Source organism: Leopardus geoffroyi, chromosome B4 (assembly GCF_018350155.1).
Source record: "Leopardus geoffroyi isolate Oge1 chromosome B4, O.geoffroyi_Oge1_pat1.0, whole genome shotgun sequence".
NCBI classification, from domain to species: Eukaryota; Metazoa; Chordata; class Mammalia; order Carnivora; family Felidae; genus Leopardus; species Leopardus geoffroyi.
Genome location: NC_059341.1, coordinates 5,764,530 through 5,790,798, shown reverse-complemented (window position 1 = coordinate 5,790,798; position 26,269 = coordinate 5,764,530). Strand labels below are relative to the sequence as shown.

At 40.3% G+C, this 26,269-nt stretch overlaps 1 protein-coding gene across 3 annotated transcripts in view; it reads left to right on the top strand.

Annotated features, from left to right (window-relative positions):
- The window catches only part of PRKCQ (protein kinase C theta), a 186,793-nt gene that overhangs the window by 121,911 nt on the left and 38,613 nt on the right, over positions 1-26,269 (top strand). For all 3 annotated transcript variants that reach the window (XM_045462522.1, XM_045462521.1, XM_045462523.1), the window contains one exon: positions 25,229-25,320. In XM_045462522.1, coding sequence (XP_045318478.1) covers positions 25,229-25,320 — 92 coding nt within the window. The remainder of the gene's footprint in view (positions 1-25,228; positions 25,321-26,269) is intronic.

Below are 26,269 nucleotides of genomic sequence, written 5' to 3'. Positions count from 1 at the left end.
TTACCAAGCTAGTGCTGACCAGGTAATTCCGGGTTGACCGCTTAAAGGTCACGTGCCTGGGAGAGGCTGAAACTACAGGTAGGTTAGATAGTAAGTGTTGGTTTGCTGTTGTGAGCTGCACACGGTTGCCTCTTACTTGGGGCCTTTTGTCTCTTTTTTAACAACCCTCCCTTTTTTGATCAGACTCTCAGTTTAGCTGAGAAATGTGGTCAAAATGTAAGGGATTAGCATCACTGCCAGCGACCACCCTGAAGTTCTCATAGGCTTCTTGATCCCTTGTGTGGTGTTCCCACGCTATGACTTTAGGTTCCAATTTCTAAGTTGGTCATTCTCTGTGCTCCTTTTCTGATGTTCCAGTCTTAGGGAGCCACCACTGGTGGCTGCAAACATGCATGTCAGCCTTGGAGAGAATACAGAGTGCCAGAGAACCTACTATGATTATTATAGGCAGAATAATTCCCTTTGTAGCCCTCGTTCTCAAGACTGAAACAAATTAAAATCAAAGACTCCAAAAGTCAAAGAAAGACCCTATTGACAGAGTCCCCTTCTCAAGCTGAGGGTAACTAAGTTTCAGCTTCCCCCAAAGTGCATCAGGTGGTTTCGGCCAGGGAAATAGGGCCCCGCCAAAGGACACAAACCCTGAACGCATCTTGCAAATTCCTGTTTGAATATATGGCTTGGGACTGGAAAGGTGATGACCAGAGACCAGTAAAATGTTCAGGGTATATAGACCACAAAGGCAGTTTGATTCTAGTTACCTTTGCCTTGTGTCCCTTTCTTTGCCTAGAGCCTGAATACAAAGTTCTCCAAGTTTGGGGTTGTTAACCAAGAGCTAGGGAAATGATCAAAGTTTTTGATGCCAAATCCTGCAGTCTGAAAGATTACCTCCACCCCTTAGCAATGGCCTAGGAGATATGGATGATGTGGTTTTCTCTCCAGGGCAGTGCTGTAGTGAAAGAAAAAAAGAGAAGAAAGGATTTTACTTAAAGTATGAAGTCTTGGCCAGGTGTCTGGGATGAAGTAGTCTACGTGGATGTCAAGCTACTCCTCTTCCTCATTAATTTGATTTATATACCAAGAGATGTCAGGCAAAGTTTTCTTTAGCTGTGAAATATATGCTTCAGGTTCTAGTCCCTGAAATTTGGCTGCTATCTGGGTAGGGAGGAGGAGGTGATATAATCCCTTCCATGAAGATTCGAGATCAGTCTTTGTTCTTAGTGGTTCCAAATTCTTAAGAAGGGTTGGAGCAAACTGGAAATGTTAGTTTTGAGAGTCGTAGCCAGATATTTAAGGAAGCTTGGGCGCCTGGGTGGCTCAGTCAGTTGAGTGTCTGACGTTGGCTCGGGTCATGATCTCATGGTCCGTGAGTTCAAGCATCGGGCTCTGTGCTGACAGCTCGGAGCTTGGAGCCTGCTTCAGATTCTGTGTCTCCCTCTCTCTCTGCCCCTCCCCCACTCATGCTCTGTCTCTCTCTCAAAAATAAACATTAAAAAAATTTTAATAAAAATTTTTTAAAAAGATATTTAAGGAAGCTAGAATAACTCAGGACCCAGTCTAGTTCATAGATACATAACAAAATCTCAAATACAAGTAACAAGAGTAGAATCTAATATCCACAAAGATCTAGATACAATTTCTCCAATTACCCCCATTTTTACATCAAAGATAATCACAGTGAAATGAATTTGTTTGCATTAAATTTGGCCTAGTTATTTACATAAGTGCAGGAAGAATGGTAATTGACCATATAAGCTCTTTTCTCCTTTTTTTTTTTTATTTATTTTAAATATGAAACTTATTGTCAAATTGGTTTCTGTACAACACCCAGTGCTCATCCCAACAGGTGCCCTCCTCCATGCCCATCACTCACCCTCCCCTCCCTTCCACCCCCCATCTACCCTCAGTTTATTCTCAGTTTTTAAGAGTCTCTTATGGTTTGGCTCTCTCCCTCACTTTTTTTTTCCTCCCCTCCCCCATGGGTTTCTGTTAAGTTTCTCAGGATCCACATAAGAGTGAAAACATATGGTATCTGTCTTTCTCTGTAGGACTTATTTCACTTAGCATAACATTCTCCAGTTCCATCCACGTTGCTACAAAAGGCCATATTTCATTCTTTCTCATTGCCATGTAATATTCCATTGTATATATAAACCACAATTTCTTTATCCATTCATCAGTTGATGGGCATTTAGGCCCTTTCCATAATTTGGCTATTGTTGAAAGTGCTGCTATAAACATTGGGGTACAAGTGCCCCTATGCATCAGCACTCCTGTATCCCTTGGGTGAATTCCTAGCAGTGCTATTGCTGGGTCATAGGGTAGGTCTATTTTTAATTTTTTGAGGAACCTCCAGACTGTTTTCCAGAGCGGCTGCACCAGTTTGCATATAAGCTCTTTTTAAAGACTTTTTGCTGGAGCTTTTCTTTTCTTTTTTCACATTTCATGTTTCTTTTTTTTTTTATTTATTTTTATTTATTTATTTATTTATTTATTTATTTATTTATTTATTTATTTAATATGAAATTTATTGTCAAATTGGTTTCCATACAATACCCAGTGCTCATCCTAACAGGTGCCCTCCTCAATACCCATCAGCCACCCTCTCCTCCCTCCCACCACCACCCCCACCATAAAAGACTCTTAAAAACTGAGAATAAACTGAGGGTTGATGGGTGCTGGAGCTTTTCATATGGAATGTCAGACTGAACTGTTAAAAACCTTTGAAGCCAGGAAGCTAAACCAAGGATTCACCATCAGATTTTACCTGCAAAACCATTCTAATCAAAGCCATTATGATACAGCCAATGTTTTCAATTGTGCAGAATCTTACTGAACTTACGTAACTAACTATACTGTCATGAAATAGATACTCAAGTTTCCCAGTGCTGGAAGGATCTGGTTGGAAGAAAAAGAAACCAAAGATACACTTTTACCAAGTTGTTGTAAGTCATAAATAGCTTTGCAGAAAAAGTTTTCTCAAATCTGGAAAAATAAAACGTTCATGAACCAACAGTGTTTCAAACGAGCAGTCATAAAACCATAATCCCCCTCCTGAGTTCATTCAGTCCCCTGATATTAATTCTTGTTCTGCTTGAATCTAGCTTTTTCCATTAGTGCTGGAAATCCTTAACCAGTTCAGTTTTATGATCTTAAAGTCCTTCCCATGAATCTCCTCAAGGATGAAGAATTTTTGCAGGAACACTTTTAGTGTCCATGGTTAGAAACCTGATGAGAATTCATTATAACAGAATTGACAAGGATATATGGTTATTTTTGTGCTATATGAAATTATGGCTAGTCATATTATACCTGATTTTTAGGAATTTCATATAACTTTTGGGAGACTTACAACACATCCTTATACAAATATAACTAAGCTTATTGTTGGACAGTTCTTCCCAGGTAATTCAACATAATCAAATAAGCCTAATCAATATTTCACTATCTTACTTTTAACAGAGTGTGAACAAATTCTTTGTGATTTTCTATGGACCCCTTCAAAATTCCCCTTCCAAAGTTAGTTGGGTCAAAAAGTCTTCGTTTAGAATTTGACTTTTGAAAGTTTGTCAGAAATCGTATAATTTTTAAAGTTTTTATTTAAATTTCAGTAACTATATTCATAAGCTGGCTAATCTGAAGATACTGATAACAAAAGTTCACAATTGCTTACTACTTAGTTTTCACTAGAAGCTAAGGATTCTAAGACCTAGGAATTTTAATACATGTAATTAAGACTGCTGAAATAAGAAACACAACTCTGTATGCAAGAAAAATATCATCTGTGTTTTTGAAAAAACAACATGAGGAAGGGGCATCCATTTTATGTTGAAGGAAAAGAAAGTAATTTTGTCCTAACCTGAGACAGGACAAAATCTGGATGTACAGAGTAAAGTTGTAGGTTTGCAGTGAGGGAAGCCTTAGAAGGGAACTATGCAGTCAGTGCTGGCTAAGAGTGGAATAAATTTAAGTAAATGACTTTTAATATAAAAAATATACTGATACAAAGTTAAAATTTTTGTTTTCTCTTTGTTAAAAGTTTTCTTAAACTATTAATCTGCTTTTAATAAATTGACATTGTAAATTAAAAAAAGAAATCTTGTCAAAAATCTCAAAAGGGTTTAAAAACACTTGGTCACATAGGATCATAGATGAGAAAAAAATGGAGTCTTCCCTATGAAAAAACCTAAGGTTAGTGTTTTGCAACTATTTAACTCTCTTGTCACTATGGTTAGATGAATACGTATTGTTTTAAAGTAATCAAACATCTGATAAAACAACATGAAACATAGGAAATTATTTTAAGAAGACACAAAATCTTTGTTTTCTAGGCATATTACTTAAAAAGGTAAAGAAAAAAATGTTTACAATCTCTTATCCAGAAAACTTTCCCTTTTTAACAAAGAGAAAAGCAAATTCAAATTTTGTACTAGCTTACTTTTGATATTAAAACTCATTCAACTTAATTAAATTCATTCCAATCTTAGCCAGTTCTGACCACGGCTATAATTCCTTTCCACAAAACTTAGAGGCTTTAATTACATATATTAGAATTTTTAACCCTAAAAACTGACTTTTTAGTGCAAATAAACAATTATGTGTTGTCTTTTACACTAGCATTTAGTGAATTGGCAGACTTACTTTTTATAATTTCTAGAAATGCATGCTTTCTCAAGTTAATATCTCAGCATGGCACAAAATATACTAATAAGCCCAAATATCTCTAGTCCCTCTGTAAAAGCAAGCCCAAAGTAGATAAACCTATGTTCAGCAATTACCGTTCTAGTATTTTATCTTATTTGGAAATGATCTCAATATTTAATGACTATTCACTATTTAATTTAACTTACCAAACTTTTTAAGATGTCATGTTACCAAAAAGATTGGGAAAACTATTTTAAAAATTCATCTAAAAACATTTATTTTTCTTACATGTATTTAATTCACTTGTTCTCAATAATTACATTTAGATCATTTATGAAAATTTCAACATACCAGCTTTTATATTTTTTGCTGACAAGCTTTCTAATAGAAAGGCAATGAACTTATTTGACTAGTAAACCCAGGAAGAGTAAAAGTTGTATGTCTGTGTCATATTCAATGTTGACAATGCTAAAGACATGTCTATTTTTAAAAAATTTTAAACATTTATTTATTTTGAGAAACAGAAATAGAGTGCAAGCAGGGGAGGGGCAGAGAGAGAGGGAGACACAGAATCTGAAGCAGGCTCCAGGCTCTGAGCTGTCAGTACAGAGCCAGACATGGGGCTAGAATTCACGAACCACGAGATCATGATCTGAGCCGAAGTCAGACACTTAACCGACTGAGCCACCCAGGCGCCCCATAAAGACATGTCTATTTTCATTACACCCCAAACTTAGTTTTAATAAGTATTTTCCCAGCACATGTGAATGTAAAAAGCATTTGGGTTAGTTTCTATTATATCTCTGAGAATTTTAGGAACACTTTAATTCATAAAAGTGCTTATTTTCCTTGAAGCCAATTAAATAGAGCTCTTTTACAAATTAGTTGTAGCATTACCATCCTGAGGAAGAAAATTCCACACACATCTACCAAAGCATATATTTAGACACACATCAGCATACAGACATACGTAAACAGAGAGACTTTAATAACTTCCATCTAAAATGACTGGATTTTAAATGAATCCATGAATCAGGTCACAAAGCTCACTAGTTACAAAGAAGTTGGATCCAAGTTGTTTTTCCTGGTAGACATAGTAAGTTAAAGTTATCTGCTCAGATGGCTAAAGATTTTTACTAACGTTTGTGCAGGACACATCTATTCCATTTGAATTGATGTTGAAGAATTTGTATAGGACCTTTGAGAACACTGTTTTTCCTGGTGTCCCAGATAATTGACCTAGGGCCACTGTTTTGATGAAGGACCCCTAGAGGAGTGATGTGGGAAGGGCCCAGGTGTTATGTCAGGTGCCTGGCCTTGGAGCTTCTGTAGCTATAAGGACAATATCTTGGTGGACTTTTGTTTGCGGTCTTGTTCCAGAGTCCTTTCAAAGTGCTCAGCTATGGTCACAAGTTCAAATTGGTGTCCCCCCATCCCATTTGCTGCCTTTTGTTTAATCTACTAATCTTAGGAGATAATGCATGTACAAACAGGGAAGCTAGAGCAGTTTGGGTGCCCATATTAATTGTTTGTAACCTGGAGTGCCATAGGAAGAGAGCTTCCAGACTGGCTTTAAAGTCTGCCCCAGATTCCTCTTTGGTTTGTTTGTATGTTTGAATGATAGACCAATCAACGTGGGCCTGGAAGATTCCAAGAATGACTTTTAAGACACCAGTTGCTACCCTGCCAGCTTTTTCTGGTCCATGAAGGGACCATATTGAAAGGTGACCATCTTGGATATCATCCTTGGGTTACATGATCCTGCTTCTTGGATCCACTTTTTCCAACCAGCATGTGCACAAGCGGATAAAGATCTGGAAGCCCGACCTGATGACTCTAAATTGTTCAGAAACTTTTGGGTGCCCTCCCTGGGGTTTAGGAAATCCTTTATCTATGGACATTCCAGTTTTGACCAAGGAATGAAAGACACCTGAGGAAGGTTTCTTACCACCTTGGGTAGCTCTATTTTAAAAAGTAACTGTTTAGGGGCGCCTGAGTGGCTCAGTCAGTTAAGCATCTGACTCTTGACTTTGGCTCAGGGCATGATCTGACAGTTCATGAGTTCAAGCCCCGTGTCAGGCTCTGTGCCGACAGTGTGGAGCCTGCTTGGGATTCTCTCCCTCTCTGCCTCTCCCCAGCTCATGCGTACTTTTTCTCTCTCAAAATAAATATGTTTAGAAAAAACCAAGTAACTATTTAATAGTCTCTTCAGAGTGAAGAAGCCGTTCAAACTGAGGACCAATGGACCATAAATACCCAGGCAGAAGAGGTCAGGGGAGTCCTATCAGTTTTATTATCTTTTTTTTTTTTTTTTAATTTCTGGCATCCCTTGTGTCTTTTTCATTAGCCTTTTGCAATAATTTTTTTAAAAAGCAATTTTGGAATCTTGAGGCCTTTGGGAAGGTTCTGCATATAAATGAAAATAGGTATTCCATTCTGTTGAATCGGGGAGTTCTTTCTTTCAAGTGTGCTTCTTAAATGAACTGTCTTGACAAATTGCAACGCTTCCCATAATGGTCGCCGTCGTAATTCTAGGTTGTCTTGTGTAAGAGTTTGTCATTTTTGTCGATATATATAGCTTCCAGGACCATAAGAGGTAGCATGCTTAACTTTTTAGAATTCAAGGATCTTTTTTGTTGTTGTTTTTCAAGTGAGCCTTTGGGTCTCTTGGCACCAAACTAACACCTAAGAGGCACGTGCTGCTGCTGGGTAGGGGTCGTGTGGTGTTTATATAGTGCACCTCCCTGCACAGAGATTTTATCCCGGCATGGAAGCCTTTGCGTTATGTGGTGAGCATTCAAACAGGTAACATCCCTGTTAGGAGAGCAGAGCTGGGAGGAGCTTACCCAGGGCCCTCCAAAAGTGGGCAGGGGAGGGGGATGCCAAAGAGTTCAGGGGTACCACATCTGTGTTTCTTGTGTCTGAATGCTGCCGGAAGTTTGCTTTGGATCCCATTGCTGCCACCAAATCTGTTAAAGATTCAACTGAATACATCTAAAGATCAAACCGGTTTTACCCAGGGATTCACGAATTAGGCAGCGTCCCGTCTAGCAAATAGGAAGGAGCTCTGAAGAGCTGTGTGAAATGGAGGCCCGTTACAGGCAGGAAGGAGACCAGACAAAGGAAGTGTACTGTTTCAGGCAAGTCACTTTCCCTTGGAGGAAGGACAAGGATCTATCAGGCAGATTACCTCACGAGGCATGGCCCGGTAATTCCAGGTTCACTGGTTAGAAGTCACATTCCCGAGAGAGGCCGACCCTGCAGTGAGGCTAGATGTTAAGTTTTGGTTTGCTCGCATGGGCTCAGAAAAAGTGACTCCATTTTGGGTCTTCTGTCTCTTTTTTAACAAAACTAAAGGCCACTTTGCATTTGAGGAGATTACACACACACACTGAGGAAGGGAGAAGTGTGGGACTCTTTGCAAACAGGCAGTAGTTCAAAGTATAGGAATGTATGTGAGTTGTAATCAGCTCGCTGAGGAGGTTCAGGTACCAAAGCAAAGCACTGTCCGCCTCTTTAAGAAGTGCAGGAGCAAAGGCAAGTGACAGAGAAAGACCCCTCAGGGAGGGGAGGGGAGGATCAGAGGAGTAGAATTAATGGAGAGGGAAGGGTTTCAAGAAAGAGGGGACTGTGTATACCGAGTGGTGGGGGGTGCTGCCTGGTTGTTCAGGAAGAACAGAAAGAGGCATCGCGCAGAAGGATGAAGGGCTAGGTCAGGTTACAGAGTCTTGAGTGAGTGGCGGGTGGGTAGACTCAGGGGTTATATCCGAGTCTTCCAGAAAGCATGTTTCTGAAAATGGAAGTTTGTGTGATTACAGGGCTCTAGGATTAGCAGAGAACCCTTGAGATGGAGGAAGAAGCCAGACAAAAGGGAGAAATTCGGGGGGGGGGGGGGGAAGATTTTAGAAAATGCAAAGCTTAGGGTAGGGTGTAGAGCAAACTCTGGTACAGAGAGGGGCACTTCTGAGTGACGTAGTGAGCGCGGGAGGCAGGAGAGAACATTCGAGAGTGCACATCATGGTTGTGTCACTATGGTAAAGAAGGAAGCTGTCTCAGACTGGACACGACAGGGACAGGAATGAACAGTGCAGAGACATCGAAAGGCCCATAAAATCCTCAGTGAGGGCAGCGATAAGGAGTCCTACAAGACAGAGCATGAACTGTGAGGTATCATCAGAGCCAGAGTTTGAGGAAAAGGTGCAGGATGGGAGGTGGCCAGGTGAAAACAGCCTTTGGACAAAGAAGTCTAAATCCATCCACATGCATTCTATATCCACAAGGATTTGCATTTATCCAGAATGTGAATGAGGTCTTAGAAAGCCTGAGTGTTCCATAGGCTAAGAGACACAAGCAGTAATTCTGCAGGAAACTATTACATTTTTTTCTAGAAGAGCAGTTACAAATATTTTGATTAAGTGTAAATATAAATAGTGCTCGCTTCGGCAGCACATATACTAAGTGTAAATATAAATATAAAAGTGGGAAGTAAATATAAATGTTTCTGGACATATTTTCAAGGAATATTTCACATAGAACCCAAATGCTACCTTGTTTGTGTAAATTTCTACCTGTATAGGACACATAAACATTATAAGAATTTAGTAGAGCTTTACTAATCCCCATATTCTTCTGTCACTATTTTATCGATCTTTGTATGAATTCCACATGAGGAAGAATCTTAAACATGTTTTTTTCTAGTCCTATATTAGCATCACTTTGTATGGCTAGCCTAGAACTACTAGTTTTTTTTTTTTAATTAATAGACTAATTTTTAGAGCAGATTTAGGTTTACAGAAAAACTGAGTGGAAGGTAGATAGTCCCCCTTCCTCCCTGCCAGCCCCCCAGAGTTTCTCCAGTGGTACATTTGTTACAGCTGAAGAATCAATATTGATACATTATTCACTGAAGTCCATACTTTACATTAGGATTACTTCTTGTATTGAACATCATATAGATTCTGATAAATCTATGACATGTATCCCCCTATTATGGTATCATTCGGAGCCATTTCACTGCCCTAAAAATCCTCTGTACCCTGCATATTCTTTCCTCCCTTACCTCCACCCCTGGCAACCACTGATCTCTTTACTGTCTCCATGAGTTTCGCCTTTTGCAAAATGTCACGTAGTTGGAATCATTCAGTATGGACGACTTTTCATACTGGCTCCTGTCACTTAATGATATGAAAAGCCATGGAGGAACTTTAAATGCATGACTTTCCAGCTTATTTCATTGCTGAATTATATTCCATTGTCTGGATATACCACAGCTTGTTGATACATTCACCCACTGGGGGATATCTTGGTTGCTTATAGCCACTAACTTGATTTGCTATACTCATTTCTTTTTCTTACAATGACAGCCTCCATAGATAAGGCATTAGGGAAGGGGTCTAAGATGGCATTATATGAAGATCTTGAATTCATGTTCTTCCATGGACAGACCAAATCCACAGTTACATATGGATCATTTCCCTCTGCAGGAGATCTGAAAACTAGATGAATTGCTTTCCACAGCAAAGGATGAAAGGACCATGTTGAGATACAGTCTTGCAGAAACCTCACCCTCAGTTCAGCAACACATAATAGGGAGGGATCTCACCAGATAGGTACTTCTCACAAAGGAGCAAGGAATTGGTGTCCCACATCAGACACGCTAGTCCCTGGAATCTACACCGGAGAGAAGAACCCCCAGAACATCAGGCTTGGAAAACCAACAGGGCTGATATCCAGGGTCCCAAAGTGCTATGGGAAACCAAGACTCCCCTCTTGGAGGGCTCACACACAGTCTCACTCACCTCGAGAATAGTGGGAAAACAACAGTTTGAAAAATGCCTAGACTATATGTGGGACAGATTTATTTGCTGATTTGGGGAATCAACTGGAGGAGTAGAGGACAGCTGTGACCCTCCGTGCAGATGGAGGCACTGGTAGAGGCCACTATCACACTCTCCACGTGGCCCATTAGCAAGGGCAGGCAGACTCTAACATGGCCCCCTTCTACCACCTGTTGGAACAGGTTGCAGATGTCCTTTGCTCCCTGCCTGGCGCAGGACTGTGCAAATGGTCATGGAGTTCTCCTGCTCTCCAGCTAAAGTCTGCAAGTGCAGGCAGTTGTAAAACTCCCCTGCTGCCTTGAATGCCAGGGGTCACAGTGTTCTCCCACAACCTGCCAAAAGCCAGCACACGTGCGCAGACAAGGCACTCTCCTGCTGCGTTACTGAAGCCCACAGTCATGTACAACCAAGGCATCTCCCACTGCCTTTCTGAATAAGGAAGCTTTGGCCTTAACATGTTAGACCAGATGGACTTGGTAGATATATCCAGAACACTCCACCCCAAAACAGGGGAATATGCATTCTTTTCAAGTGCACATGGAACATTTTCTAGCCTAGATCACATGTTTGAGGCCACAAAATAAGATTTAATAAATTTAAGATGACTGAAGTCATACCAAACTTCTTTTCTGACCACAATCGTATGGAACTAAAAATCAATTACAAGAAGAAAACTGGAAAAAACATGAACACGTAGAGGCTAAACATGCTTCTAAACAATGGGGCAATGAAGGAATCAAAGAAGAAATTTTAAAATACCTGGAGATAATGAAAGTGGGACACAACAGTTCAAAATATATGGGACACCCCTAAGGCAGTTCTAAGAGGGAAGTTGATAACAATATGGGACCACCTCAAGAGGAAAGAAAAATCTCAAACAATAAAACCTGACACCTAAAAGAACCTGAAGAAGAAGAATAAACAAAGCCCAGGGTTAGTGGAAGGAAATACTAAAGCTTACAGCAGAAATAATGAAATAAAGACAAAAAAAAAAAATCAATGAAACTAAGACCTAGTTCTTTGAAAAGGTAGATAAAATTGATAAACTTTTGGCCAGCTGCAAGAAAAAAAGAGGGCCCAAATCAGAAATGAAAGAGAAGTTACCAACACCACAGAAATACAAAGGATCATAAAAGACTACTACCAATCACTATATGCCAACAAATGGGACAACCTAGAAGAAATGGAAAAATTCCTAGAAACAGACAATCTTCTGAGACTGAATCAAGAACTAATATCTGATCAAACTGATGACAAGTAATGAAATAGGATCTTTCATATTACTGATCCAAACACAAGTCCATGATCAGATGGCTAAAGTCCATGATCAGTCCTGATTAGAAATGGGCAGAGCACCTGAATAGACATTTCTTCAATTCAGAAATACAAATGGAGGCACCTGGGTGGTTCAGTGGGTTAAGCATCCGGCTCTTGGTTTCAGCTCAGGTCATGATCTCACGGTTTGTGGGTTTAAGCCCTGCATCAGGCTCTTTAACATTTCAAGAAGAGTTAATACCTATGTTTTTCTAACCCTTCCAAAAAACTGAAGAGGAAGGAACACTTCCAAACACATTTTGTGAGGCCAGAATTACCCCCATTCCAAACCAAAGACACCACAAAAAACAAAATTACATAGTTACAGAGAGGGAAGGAGGCAAACCATAAGAGACTCTTAAATACTGAGAATAAACTGAGGGTTGATGGGGGTGGGGGGAGAGAGGAAAGTGGGTGGGAGGGTGAAAGAGGGGAAGGGCACCTGTTGGGATGAGCACTGGTTGTTTTATGGAAACCAATTTGACAATAAGTTGTTAAAAAAGAAAGAAAGAAAGAAAATTACAGGCTATGTCCCTGATGAACATTGATGCAAAAATTCTCAGCAAAATATTAGCAAACTGAATTCAAGAATACATTTTTAAAAATCATACACCATGAGAAAGTGGGATTTATTCCAGAGACGCAGGATGGTTAACATCCACAAATTAATCAACATTAACAAAAAGGATAATAATCATATCACTCAACACGGAAAGAGAATCTGATAATTTTCAACATTGTTTATGATTAAAACACTCAACCAAGTGGTTACAGAGGGAACGTAATATAACAAAGGGTATGACAAACCCACAGCTATCATCATATTCAAGTGAAAAGTTGAAAGTTTTTACTCTGAGACTGGGAAAAAGACAACAGTGGCCTCTTTCGTCACTTTCATTTAACCTCATGTTGGAAGCCTTAGTCACAACAATCAGACAAGGAAAAGATGTAAAAGGCATTCAAGTTGGAAAAGAAGTAAAACTATTTTCAGATAACATGATACTATACATACAAAAAACCCTAAAAACTCCACCAGAAAACTACTAGAAGTAATTAATTCATGTAAAGCTGTAGGATATAAAAATTTAATATACAGAAATCTGTTGATTTCTATACACCAATAATGAAGTTGTGGAAAGGGGAATTAAGACAATTCCATTTACAATTGCATTGATAAGAATAAAATACTTAGGAATAAATTTAGCCAAGAAAGTAAAAGACCTGTACTATGACTAATACAAGACATTGATGAAAGAAATTGAAGATGACACAAATAAATAGAAATGTATTCAGTACTTATGGGTTAAAAGAATTAATACTGTTAAAGTATTCATACTACCCGAAGCAATCTACAGATTCAGTGCAATTCCTACCAAACTACCAATGGCATTTTCCACAGAACAACAACAAAACTTTTCATTTTTGTAGGGAATCACAGAAGAACCCAATGGCCAAAACATCTTGGAGAAAGAACAGAGCTTGTGTGATCATGCTCCTTAAATTCAAGCTATACTACAAAGTCATAGTCATCAAAACAGAATGATATTGGCACAACACACACATAAACCAAAAGAAGAGAATAAAAAATAAAGAATACAGGAATAAACCCATGCTTTTATAGTCAATCTTTGACAAAGGAGCCTAGAACATACAATGGAGAAAAGAGTTTCTTCATTACATGGTGTTGGAACAACTGGACAGCTACATGCAAAAGAATGAAACCAGACCACTTTCTTACACCATACACAAAAATAAGCTCAAAATAAAGTCTTAAATGTAAGTTAAACTACAAAACTCCTAGAAGAAAACATAGGCAGTAAGCCCTTAGACATTAGTCTGAGTGATATTTGTTTAGATCTGTCTCCTCAGATAAGGGAACAAGTACAAAAATAAATGAGACTCCCTCAAACTAAAGACCTTTTTCACAGAAAGGAAACCATGAACAAAAAGATAAGGCAACGTACTGAAGGGGTTCTACTGATGGGAGAAGATGTTTACAAATGATAACTGATAAAGGAATAGCATTCAAAATATATAAAGAACTGATACAACTCAATATCCAAAACACAACCTGATTTTAAAAATGGGCAGAAGACATGAAAAGACATTTCTTCAATTCAGAAATACAGATGGGGTGCATGGGTGGCTCAGTCAGTTAAGCATCCAACTCTTGGTTTAGGCTCAGGTCATGATCTCACAGTTCAAGGGTTCAAGCCCTGCATTGGGCTCAGCACTGGCAGCACGGAGCCTGCTTGGGATTTCCTATCTCCCCCCACCCCCTCTGCCCCTTCCCTACTCATGCTCTCCCTCAAAACAAGCAAACATTAAAAAAGAAAGAAAGAAATATAGATGGCCAACAGACCCATGAAAATCTGCTCAACATCACTCATCATCAGGGAAATGCAAATCAAAATCACAATGAGATAGAACCTAACACCTGTCAGAATGGCTAAAGTCAAAAAGTCAAGAAATAACAAGAGTTGGCAAGGATGTGGAGAAAGGGGAACCCTTGTGTACTATTGGTAGGAATGTAAATGGTGTGGCCATTATGGCAAACAGTATGGTGGTTCCTCACAAATGTAAAAATAACACTGCCATAGGATCCAGTCACTTCTGGCTATTTATCCAAAGAAAATGAAAACATTCATTTGAAAAGATATAATAGTCAAGATATGGAAATAACCTAAGTGACCATCAATGGCTGAGTGGATAAAGAAGATGTGTATATGTATGTGTGTGTGTGTGTGTGTGTGTGTGTGTGTGTGTGTGTGTGTAATGACTACTACTCAGCTATAAAAAAAAAAAAAGAATGAAACCTTGATATTTACAACATGTATGGACCTTGAATGTATTATGCCAAGTAAAATAATTAGAGAAAGACCAATACCACATGATTTCACTTTTACATGGAGTCTAAAAAACAAAAACAATACAAAACCCAGACTCATGGATACAGAGACTAGATTGACAGTTGACAGAGGGGAGGGGGATTAGCAGGGTGAAATGGGCAAAGGAGATGAAGAACTACAAACTTCTAGCTATGAAATGGATAAGTCATGGGGATGTAATGTATAGTATGGAGAACGCAGTCTATGATAGCGTATTATAAAGTGACAGATGGTAATTATACTTAGGTGACCATTTCACAATGTGTACAAGGGCTGAATCACTGTGTCGTACACCTGAAATGAATATTGTATGTTAATTTTATCTAGATAAATTTTTAGAAGTTTAAGTGTAGGAAGGAGCTGTTGTGATTTTGGGGGTCAACAGCTTCCCTCATATTGCAGCTAAAGAAATGGAGATCAATGGGGAGCCCGGGTGGCTCAGTCAGTTGAGCGTCCTACTTCGGCTCAGGTCATGATCTCACAGTCTGTGAGTTTGAGCCCCGTGTCGGGCTGTGTGCTGACAGCTCAGAGCCTGGAGCCTGCTACAGATTCTGTGTCTCCCTCTCTCTCTGCCCTTCCCCTGCTCATGCTCTGTCTCTCTCCCTGTCAAAAATAAATAAACATTTAAAAAAAAATTTTTTTAAAGAAATGGAGATCCAAAGATCAGCCTAGCTGATCACATCAATGCTCTTTTCTAAATCCTATCATCTGTCCAAAATTATTAGAAAAAAATTGAGATTTCAAGGTGCCTAAACATCAAATCCAACTCACAACTCATTAGGGAAGTATCCTTTGTGTGATCTCAACCTTGGAACCAAGCAACAGAGGGGGAGCTGTCTAGCACTCTGTATGTATGAATACATAGGAACACAGAATATATTCAATGCAATAGTGGGCATGGTTGATTTGTCACATTTAAATGTTTTTACATATGGCATTGGCATCCATTGGTACTCTTGCTCTAGACCTTGCAGATGTTGGGGCCAGCCTTGGTCTGACTGTAACACAGTTTAATGCTTTACATAGGAAAGGTTAATATGTAATTCGTTCTTACACTATCCCAGGCACAGAGCTAAATAGGTGTATTTTTTCATTTTAGTTTGGACGAGCTGTTCTTTGTTCTCCAGGGTGCACCTCCCACCCTTTCCACTGGCTCAGTTAGGGTAGATCCCAAAGAGTCTAACTCTACTGTCCAATTTCTGTCTTATCCTATAATATTGGATATTACAGCATTTACTAAATATGCTTCACGTAGGATACTCTGAAAGAGGCACTGGTCTACTTTGTAATAAATATTCCAGTCTTATTTCTTCAGACCGTGCAGGTAATAAATATTCTAGTCTTATTTCTTCAGACCATGCAGGTCTTCTCCATATATGATTTGTGACATTAACTTACTAGCCTTTGGAGGAAAGAAAGCTAGGATCGTTTCCTCCTTTTTCCAGAGATGGAGTGTATATTCCTGACCTCATTTGCATGATATTTGCCTATTTGCCAAGTTTTCCATTTTTTTTTCCAAAATTGCTCCTGGTTTGATAAGATTATGAATGTCTTTAGTGCCATTAAGTCCACATGCATCCAGTAACATGTGCCCATTTGGCAACTGTTCTCTTATTTATTCAATGTTTGACTATATTGAATAGCAGTTAGCACTAAATAATGTCCCAGGCTCTTTATTTTCATTCTCTTAGTAAAAAGGATTTTTAATCCGGGCACCTGGTGGCTCCGTTGATGGAGTGACTGACCCTTAATTTTGGCTCAGGTCATGATCCCAGGGTCGTGCCCCGCATCAGGCTCCTTGCTGAGTGTGGAGCCTGCTTGAGTTTCTCTCTCTCTCTCTTTCTCTCTCTCTCTCTCTCTCTCTCTCTCTCTCTCTCTCTCTCTGCTCCTCTCCCCTGCTTGCACTCTCTCTCAAAAATTTAAAAACTGAAAAATTTTTTGAAAAGGGATTATGATCATTCTTAAGGAGAAGGCAGCATAGAAGGCACATTGTATTAATATAACTTTTGAGTCTACCTTTGCAATTCCCCCCTCATGAATTCTAGAATATTCATTCACAGGGGCATCTGGGAAGCTCAGCTGGAGCCTGCTTGGGACTCTCGCTCTGCCCCTCCCCCACTCATGCTCTGTCTCTCTCTCTCAAAAAAAAAATTATTCACAAAATATCAATATTGAAAACAATATTTTTAAGGGACATGTGTTGACAGTTCTAGAACTCTTCACTTCTCTAAATGACATTTGTGTGTGCAAGCAGCCCTGTGGGGAGTACACAACTACTTTTTTGAAATCTGTCTCTGTAATTTTAGAATCCTCTCTTTCCTATTAGGAATAGAGATTTTTATTTTCATGAGGCTTCCCTTTTTAGGTCTTTTCAGTTACTTTGGGTCTTCTTTGAAAGGATGACTCTATTTGTATCATTTTCATTAGAGGCGATGTTAAAAGTATGTAATCAGAAGATGCTCCTGCCCTGTGCCTGGCCCTTCCTTCATCAGAGTGTTTCACCTGCCATTTTCAACTCGGATGGTCTACACCAGCCAGCACCTTGCTTTACATCAGATGCTTAGTCTAAATTCCCACACCAGCGCTACAGATAACAATACTACTTTTGATCTCTCAGTGATTCGGACTTATTCCAGACCTCTTTGGAATGGATACATTGGCCAGAGTGCAAGGCCCCAGCTATTTAAATTCTAGTTAACATACAGTGTAGTATTGGTTTCAGGAGTAGGACCCGGTGATTCATCCCTTACATATAGCACCCAGTGCTCATCCCAGCAAGCGCCCTCCGGAATGCCCATCCCCCCACACAGCCCATTCCCCCACACCCCTCCCCTCTAGTAACCCTATTTGTTCTCTGTAGTTAAGAGTCTCTTATGGGTTGCCTCCCTCTCTGTTTTTGTCTTATTTTTCCTTCCCTTCCCCTCTGTTCATCTGTTTTGTTTCTTAAGTTCTACATGTGAGTGACATCATATTTGTCTCTGACTTATAACACATTAATATGTTCCTGAATTATAAAATTACATCAAAACATACTTTAAAAATTGGAAAATGCGTAAAAGTACTATAAAAAGAAGAGACTCATTCCAAGTTCTAATATTCAAAGGCACTCAAAAGGTAGTACTCAAATTTCTACATCTATGTTCCTTTTCATCTTTTTTTAGTAACTAATTTAGAAACTAAGTAATTTAGTTTAATTAACTAAATCTAGTATTAATAATTTGGGGACTAAAATCTTTAGCAAAGTAGGCCATTTCTACATCAAAACCATATATTCCTAACTCGTCTTTTATGTTAAAACTCAGCCTGTTCCTGAGATTATTTTGTACTTGTGAATATATGTCTCAACATACATCTTCGCATATATCATACATGTACAATAACTGTAGCTGTAAATGTAGTAACAGCTGACATTTATAGAGCATTCACCATGTGCCAATCCAGGTTGTAGGTGTGTTAAGTATTTTAGCTCATTTAGTCTTTATAGCAACCCTACAAAGTAGACCATGTTATCATCCCCATTTTACAGATAAAGGAATTGAGGGGCTCCTAAGGGGACAAGCAACCCATCAAAGGTCAAACACCTGCCAAGCAGGGGACCCAGGGCTCCAATTCAGGCAGTTCAGTGGTGAAGTCCATAGGCCTAACTGCTACACTGCTTCTCAGTAGAGACCTTATCATATCAGGGGGAACCATTTTAAAATGCATGAAATGGAGTCCTGTTTATACTTTGTTATGAAAGAAAATAATTTGTTAGTTAATGCAAAAAGGCCCTGTGGGACAATGAAGCCAGGAAACACCTACTGAGCCAGAGTTCCCATTGCAAGGTACAAACCTCTAGAAATTCAGGCACATTATTTCTGAAATGTACTAATACGTCTATTAAAGGCAGTGAATTTTACTAATTAGAGTTTATAGTAGAAATATAAACAACCCCTAATGAACGAGTTTGCAGGTCTGCAGAGAGCAATCTCTTTCCCCCACTCTCCCCACTCCATATTTAGACATAAAATGTACACAAATGATTATCTATTGGTTTGTGTTTTTTTTTTTTTTTGAGGACGTGTCCCTAATGAAAAAGGAAATAAGCCTGTTGTTATAGGATGTTTGAATTTATAGCTCAATATGGAAGAAAGCGATGGATACAGGGATCCAGATTTCAGAATTCCCCAGCCTTCTAAACTGTAGGCACACCTAAGAAATTGAGCGCTGGTGTGACCAAACTGACAGAGGGTGTAAAACTATACGGGTGAGCCCAACATCCAGTGTGCCCCACACATGTACCCACCGGATGCAAACTCTGTGCCTGCCGTGTTCTGAGCACACAGCTTGGGCAGCCCTGCCCCCAGCTCTGTGCCCTCCCAGACAGGAAGCGCCCCCATTTCCGCACGACCACAGAGCTGAGGATGTCAAAAAGGCAGCTCTCACGGGTTGTAATTCTCAACCAGAACCTTGCTTTAGGGCAACGATAAGTAGAAGTAAAAACTTCTGAGGTAGTTCACACTCTGAAGGGGACCCCACCCCTACTTCTGACACGAGTTACACTCTCCATGTGCTGAGTCTTTAGTAAAAATGATGGGAGTCACTAAGGGAGAGGTTCAAAGGCAAGGTCTTAAATTTAGACAAGAATTATTACAGGAATTTGGCCTTGAATACCACTGAAATGAGTACATAAGATATTATCTAAAAAATGACTTTTTCTGGGGTGCCTGAGTGGCTCAGTCGGTTAAGCATTTGACTTCAGTTCAGGCCATGATCTCAGGGTTCATGAGTTCGAACCTCGCATTGGGCCTCAGAGCCTGGAGCCTGCTTCAGATTCTGTGTCTCCTTCTCTCTTGGCCCCTCTCCTGCTCATGCTCTGTCTCTCTCAAAAATAAACATTCAAAAAAAATCTTTTAATGACTTTTTCTAGTCCTTAGATTAGCAAAATACTTAGGTATTTTTATTCTTATGTACAATGTTTACTTCCTTTCCTTTTTCTCAGTATAAATTACTGTTACAGCTAAATTTTATATAGATATTTCATAAAGAAAATAAATGAATACAAAAGTACTTAGACATTGGAGTCTCCCTACAGTGAGCTCATATTTTTGTAAGAACATAGGAGAGCCAACTACAATGTTCCGTCAGCCAAGTAATGACATATTTGTGGAAACTGGAAAATATCCAGGACTTTGTACACATACCTACAGAATTCTTCGCAAAAATGCTAGGCTGTTTTGAATTTTTGAAAGTAGTTGATATATAATATTTAAGTGATCTTACAAGAATATAATAATACCATTTTTTAAAGCACCAAAAAAAAAAAAAAAAAACTACAGAGCATTGAATACCCATCTATCTACAGAATATCAGCATTGATTATTGTGCTCAGCTGTCAGAAAATCACAGCAAAGCAATACATAACTGTGACTCTTGTTTCTGTGGTCTGGCATACAAACAGCCTGTATGCCATAGTTATAATCGGGAAAGTTGATAAATAAATGTAATTGAATGGTATGTCAAATACTTTCTGGTTGGTCAGAGGTTCTTAAGGACTATTCAGTCTGTCACTTCTTCCAGTGGCCCCAATGTCCTTGTACTGTCAAACCGCAACTCAACTTACGTTCCCGACAGGATAGGTCAGGAAATATGCTCAGTGTTTTATCATTTCATTAATCAGTGGATGATGGAAGGACGCTCAGAGAACTCACAGTGTAAAGACTACGAATAGTATAGACACGGGCCCTTACTGGAACATTCATTTTACAAATCCGTCCATTTGAGTTAACAGCAACAGAGATTGCAAGAACCTTAATGGGCTTCGTCCTGCAGGGAACTAGCTAAGAGAGGCAACCTTCCTTTTACAAATGTTGCTTTTCCACAGAGCTACTTGACAAAACGCTATGTTTTTGCCTCCTACGTAGGCAAAGTGAAAAAACTCACTGATTGAACTGGGGACAATAGCTCTACGGGTTGTCAGGCTCTACTCCTTTGTTTCTATTCTTCTCCAAAGTCAGAAGTGTTCTTCTTTAAGCAGGCCTGCTTGAGTTCTAAGAGAATAAAATGCGTGATTCAGAAACAAAATAGAAAGACCAGTCAAAAAGTTATTTTCTTGCCATTTGATGTCTACTCAAAACAGTGCTAAGGCAAATTCTGCCCTAACATATTCTGATCTTCAGCCATTGGTGGGATTGATTTAAATGTTAAAGCAGTCAGGACCCTTGGGACACAGGGGCATCTGCCCCCAACCGATCGCCATGTTCTAGGAGCGTAACCAGGAGACTACTTACATGGGAGGAAGCCATCTGACCCCTATTGTAGGACCTTCCTTGGGGTGGCATGGTGGGCCATAACACTTCCTCTCCTTTGAGGAGGGTTCTAAAGGAAGGCTCATCTCTATCCTTTTTTTAAAAAAAATTTTTTTTTAATGTTTATTTTTGAGAGAGGGAGAGAGAGAGTGCAAGTAGGGGAGGGGCAGAAAGAGAGGGAAACACAGAATCCGAAGCAGGCTCCAGGCTCTGAGCTGTCAGCACAGAGCCTGACACGGAGCTCCAACTCACAAACCATGAGATCATGACCTGAGCCGAAGTTGGACGCCCAACCGACTGAGCCACCCAGGTGTCCCTGATTTTACTTCAAATATGCATTGTTTCAAAGACATCTCTGAAGAATTTTGCAAGCATCACATCCTCTTATAGGTATTTATCACCTGAGAAGCACCGTATGGGTCTTATAATGTACTTAATAGTTTATTAATGTCATCTTTTTCCCCAAGGGAAAAAAAATTAAATGTATGGTGAAAACCAGGGAGTGTTGAGGCTACTGAAGGGGAATTTCATCAGTACTCCTTGCTTCCCTGAGGTTGAGACTGAGGCCCAAAGATGGCCTGATCTATTGATCACCCAGCCAGTCAGTGGTGGCACAGAGACCAGAATTTCTACTCCATGCTTGCGATCCCAGGAACTGCTGGCAAAGTCTAAGTCCAGGGCAGATTGGAGCACACTATCCCCCAGACCCTCACAACTTCAGTTCTGACTCGCCAAAAGAATCGTGTGTGTTAGTTAATGTAGTTCCCGGTGTAAAGAGAGGTCCTTACTGGTGTGTGGGGGTCATAAGCCACCCCCCCCCCGCCCCGTTGCTCCTCATTACCCTGCTTCACGTTTTCTCTCAGCTCATGACCAGAAAAGATAGGACAGCACTGAAGGAGACCTGGCTCTCTGCTTTCCTCTTTTCTGAGGAGTCCTTTTGCTGAGAAGGATCTGCTGGAGTTTGGTTTCTGACGTCATGCAATTTTTTTCCAGAAGATGTAATGAAAATTAAAGGCGGAATTACTCATATAGATGTCCAGCACCATTTCCGGAAGAGACTACCTTTGTTCCACTGTATTATTGCTTTTGCTTCTTTTTCAAAGATCAGTTGACTGTATTTGTGAGGGTCTGTTTCTAAACTCTGTTCCATTTGATCTGTCCATTCTTTTGTCAACACCACACTGTCTTGATGACTATAGCTTTGTGGTGAGTCTTGAAGATGGGTAGTTCTGACCTCCAACTTTGTTCTTCCAAAAATTTTTTTGGCTATTCTGGGTCTTTTGCCTCTGTGTAAACGTTAGAATCAGTTTATAGAGGTCCACAAATAATTCAATAGGATTTTGACCGGGATTTCACTAAACCTATAAGTTGGAAAGAATTGACATCTTGCCAATATTATATTCCTATTCATGAACATGGAGTCTCTCTCCGTTTATTTAGTTCTTTTGATCTGCTGGGGTCTTTTGATTAGCTTTTAAATTGTTTTCCTAGGACAACGGCTACCAATTATTAAGGGCATGCTGAATGCGAACCCTGAGTCAGTTTTCTACATGTATCATCTCATTTAATACTCATGACAGTCCTCTCGAGACAGGAATATTATCCCTCTGTTTTGCAAATAAAGAAGATAATGCTCAAGGGAGATTAACTTCTACATGGTCACAAATAGAAGAAATACGAACTTGGTTCTCAGTAAGGGCAAAGCCCTGGTCTTGACCATTACCCTGAGTCTTGTCCTTCTGGGTTTGGTTCTACCTGAGTCAATCTGGAATCCTTCCAGTGGGCAGGCTTTTCTTCTCGAGAGTGGTGCTTAAGGGTTCCAGGTCAGTGGCAGGTCACCTTCAGCTCAGAGTACTCATTTTTCTGCCATTTATGAAAGTTTGAGTCTGTCCTATATGCATGTATGTTTGTATGTACGACTGGGGCTTGGGATTCAAATTTTAAAAGATTTATCCATCCTTCAAAACGTGATCCTTGAAACCCAGACCCCAGGACTGCATGGTTTGTGTGTGTATGTTTATTCCGACTTCATCACCGAGCCATCTCCTTGGGCCCAGTGTAGACCCAAGAGTTCCCTGGATGAATGTCTTCCCGAGACTTCCAAACAGCATCCAGAACCCCTTAGAAAAAGGCAAGGACACTCAGAGCAGCACCTTCTAGAAGGATAACAGGTTTCCCCACCCTGCCCACCCAAGCTGGACCTCCAGGCATGGACTGCCCTTATTCCCTATAAGCAGCCCACATTTATCTGGTATTCACCCAAACCAAGCACTTCAACTGAAGCAAAATGCCATCATAAATAACCAAAGGCAATCGATTGGCTTTTTTCAGTGCCTCTGGCTTAATATAAAGATGAGAATTAGAAGAGATTGTTTTAAAAGATTTATCGTGGAGATATAAGATCTTTTAGTGGGATTAAGTGTGGCATCCAAGATGCTATAAATCTCCATTACTATTTAATTAATAATCACTATGGTAGTGTGGTCTTCTTGGAATGCCCAAGGGAGTAAACAATGACTGTGCCCTGTGGTACCGTAGAGTCTGTGTTTTGCCACACAGGTTCAACCCCCCAACCCTTCATAGCTAGGTACAGACCTGACTTAAACATGAGAACTGATAGGACCACTGTGCCCAGTGTTGTGTAGAAGTTAGGGTTGGCCTTTTGCCTCGAGTCCTAGCTGACAACATATAAATTCCAAATTTTCAAGTTTTACAAGGATTTATAAGCATCCTAACACTTAAGAGGAACGCTTCATCTGAGCACCGTTATAAATGGCCTTTAAGCTTTTATAGCTTTTGTTCTTTTGAGCACAGAGGAGATTCCACTACTGTGTACGTACAGACCATTATAGTTTTAGGTAAAAAAAAGGTGATTAGAAGTGGTCCACACGGTACTTACAAGAATAAGAGCTAAAGGAAACGTGTGCTATTGATGAAGCAGATGTGTGCGGACTGAACAAACGATTAATCTCAAGCTATATTTGAAGTATCAATGCTAAGTTAGCACATCTATCACTAGAGATTTTGGCCTGTCCATAAGGGAAAGGGCTCCAGTTAAAGATACATGAAATCAGTAAATTAGATCAGAGGTCAACTTTAGAAAAAGCGGGATGACACTGATCTTTACCTAAATTATTGAGATATTTACCACAAGACTTGGCTTCCCCAGTTCTGTGGAGAACTGGCCTCAGTACAAATGGTGGGAAATGTAGGTCACTATCAGACCAGAACACCGTCACTTCATATGCCCCAGGGCCTCGGTTAGTCTCACATGAAAACTCAAAGGTTAATTCTGTTAAAAAATCACCCAAGTGAGGCTTTGGGGTGCAAATTCATGAGCAGACATGCTAAAGGTCTTCACACGTTAAGGATGACTAATTCTGTGGCTCATGAGGACTCTCTAGAATTGAGATGCTCAAAGTGTCATATATATACTTATTAAGGAAGCATTGCCTCACACAGGAGGAGGAGCCCAGGCTCACTGGAATTGTAGCCGCTTCTGATACTCTCACTACAATGTTGAAGACCTGTAGACCTGAAGAGGTCTTCAACCTGAAGACCACTCAACATTACTTTTGATGGCGGCCATTCAAGGGGGCCAGCTCTAGTAACATGCATGATGTCCTCTGGTGGAAGCAACATGCTAGCTCATCAGCAAGGTCTTGCAACAAGTGAAATCAGGACCCGCAAGAGATAAGGCTACACTTAATTGTCAGCTGAAGGCAGGACTGTGTTTCATCAAATCTGATGGGTGAGGCAGGAATGCACATCCCCACTCTCACTCCTACCACAGGGCCATACCTGGAGAGTATGTTCAGAACTACTTACTAAGTGTTGTGTTGAACGCATGCTTCCAAGCCCTGTGCCTGGAGTCGGAGACCTGATTTGTGTTATCCTTACCATCCTACACACTATCAATTTCCACAGGTATACAATCAGCATTGTATACCATTAAGGGTCCAACACCATCACTGTTGGGTGGGCAAGTCCGGGTGGACCCTTCCTCATGCCGTGCCCCATCAGCTGCATCATAGCGTGTAAGTATCCCAGCAAACGTTACGCATATGCCTCCCAGATGCCCCAAGCTTCTTCTTGGTGTTCGGAAATGCTGTAGATCAGCTAAATTATCTTGGTCTTTTTATAAGTGATCTCAAGATAGAATTGGTTCCCCTGAAATAATCTAAATCCACTCAGAAAGTAGCGCTTGTTTCCTTATTTTTTTTAAAAGCTGAAATTTGGAATTGTTTTTGTTTTTCCCTAGGAAAACCTCTTTTTTGTGATGGAGTATCTCAATGGAGGAGACTTAATGTACCACATCCAAAGTTGCCACAAGTTTGATCTTTCCAGAGCCACGTAAGAGCCCTCTAAAGGGTTTGGGGTTTTTCCACTGTTCTTGTCAGGTACTGAGCACCTGCGATGCCCATCGATACTTCTCCCTTGTGGCATTTTTCCTGTTTCCTCACTCAGCACGCCACAACCTCAGGTCAGGGTAACGCCCTGGGGACCTATCCAACAAGGCAACTGTTTTCCCCATTTGTGAAGCTTAAATCAGAGTCTGTTTTGTTTCATTTCTCCATGTTTTGAAATCAAGAACTTAGTCTCTTAAGAAACCACTCAGCTCATCAAGCTTCTAATTAATCTAAACCCAGAAGCAAATATTTGCCCTTTGAAAAGAAGCAGTCAAATGAAACACAGATCTTAAAGGTGGTCATGGGGATGAAGCTCTAAGGCCTTTGATGGGAAGCTCAAGGTGAAGGCATAAAACATCTGGCTAAGGGGGGGGGGGGGGATGAGAATTAAGAAACCAGAAGAGGTATTTACTCTCTGAGAATAAATCTTCACCTTTTTCGAAACCAGGCAGACTGCATTTGCCAGGTGGAAATGAAGCTGAGTCCCACACAACCCCCTGCCTCTCTTCCTCCCGTGGGCCCTGTTTCCTCAGTAATAAAACCGTGACACTCAGGAAAAAAGAAAATTGTGCCACTAGGGCCACTTAAAAATATGGGTACACACTAGCTTCCTTTTCCCGGTGCTCAGTAATCTTTCATTCACCCCTAATGAGCACTTTCGAGTGGTGTAGGCTGAGCTGGGTTGAAAGATGGACGGGTCCCACCAGCTCCCACAGAAACTCTGGCTGAAATGGCTTTTTGTCAAAGCCAGTGGCTCGCACACCACTAAGCTCATCACCTCCAGGAACCATCAGCAACGTGCCCAGAGAGAATTTTAAGGGATTTCCGCAGCAGAGAAATCATCAGGCAGTTTTCGTGCTAACGGATTCTCTCCGCCCACCTTCCTCACTACC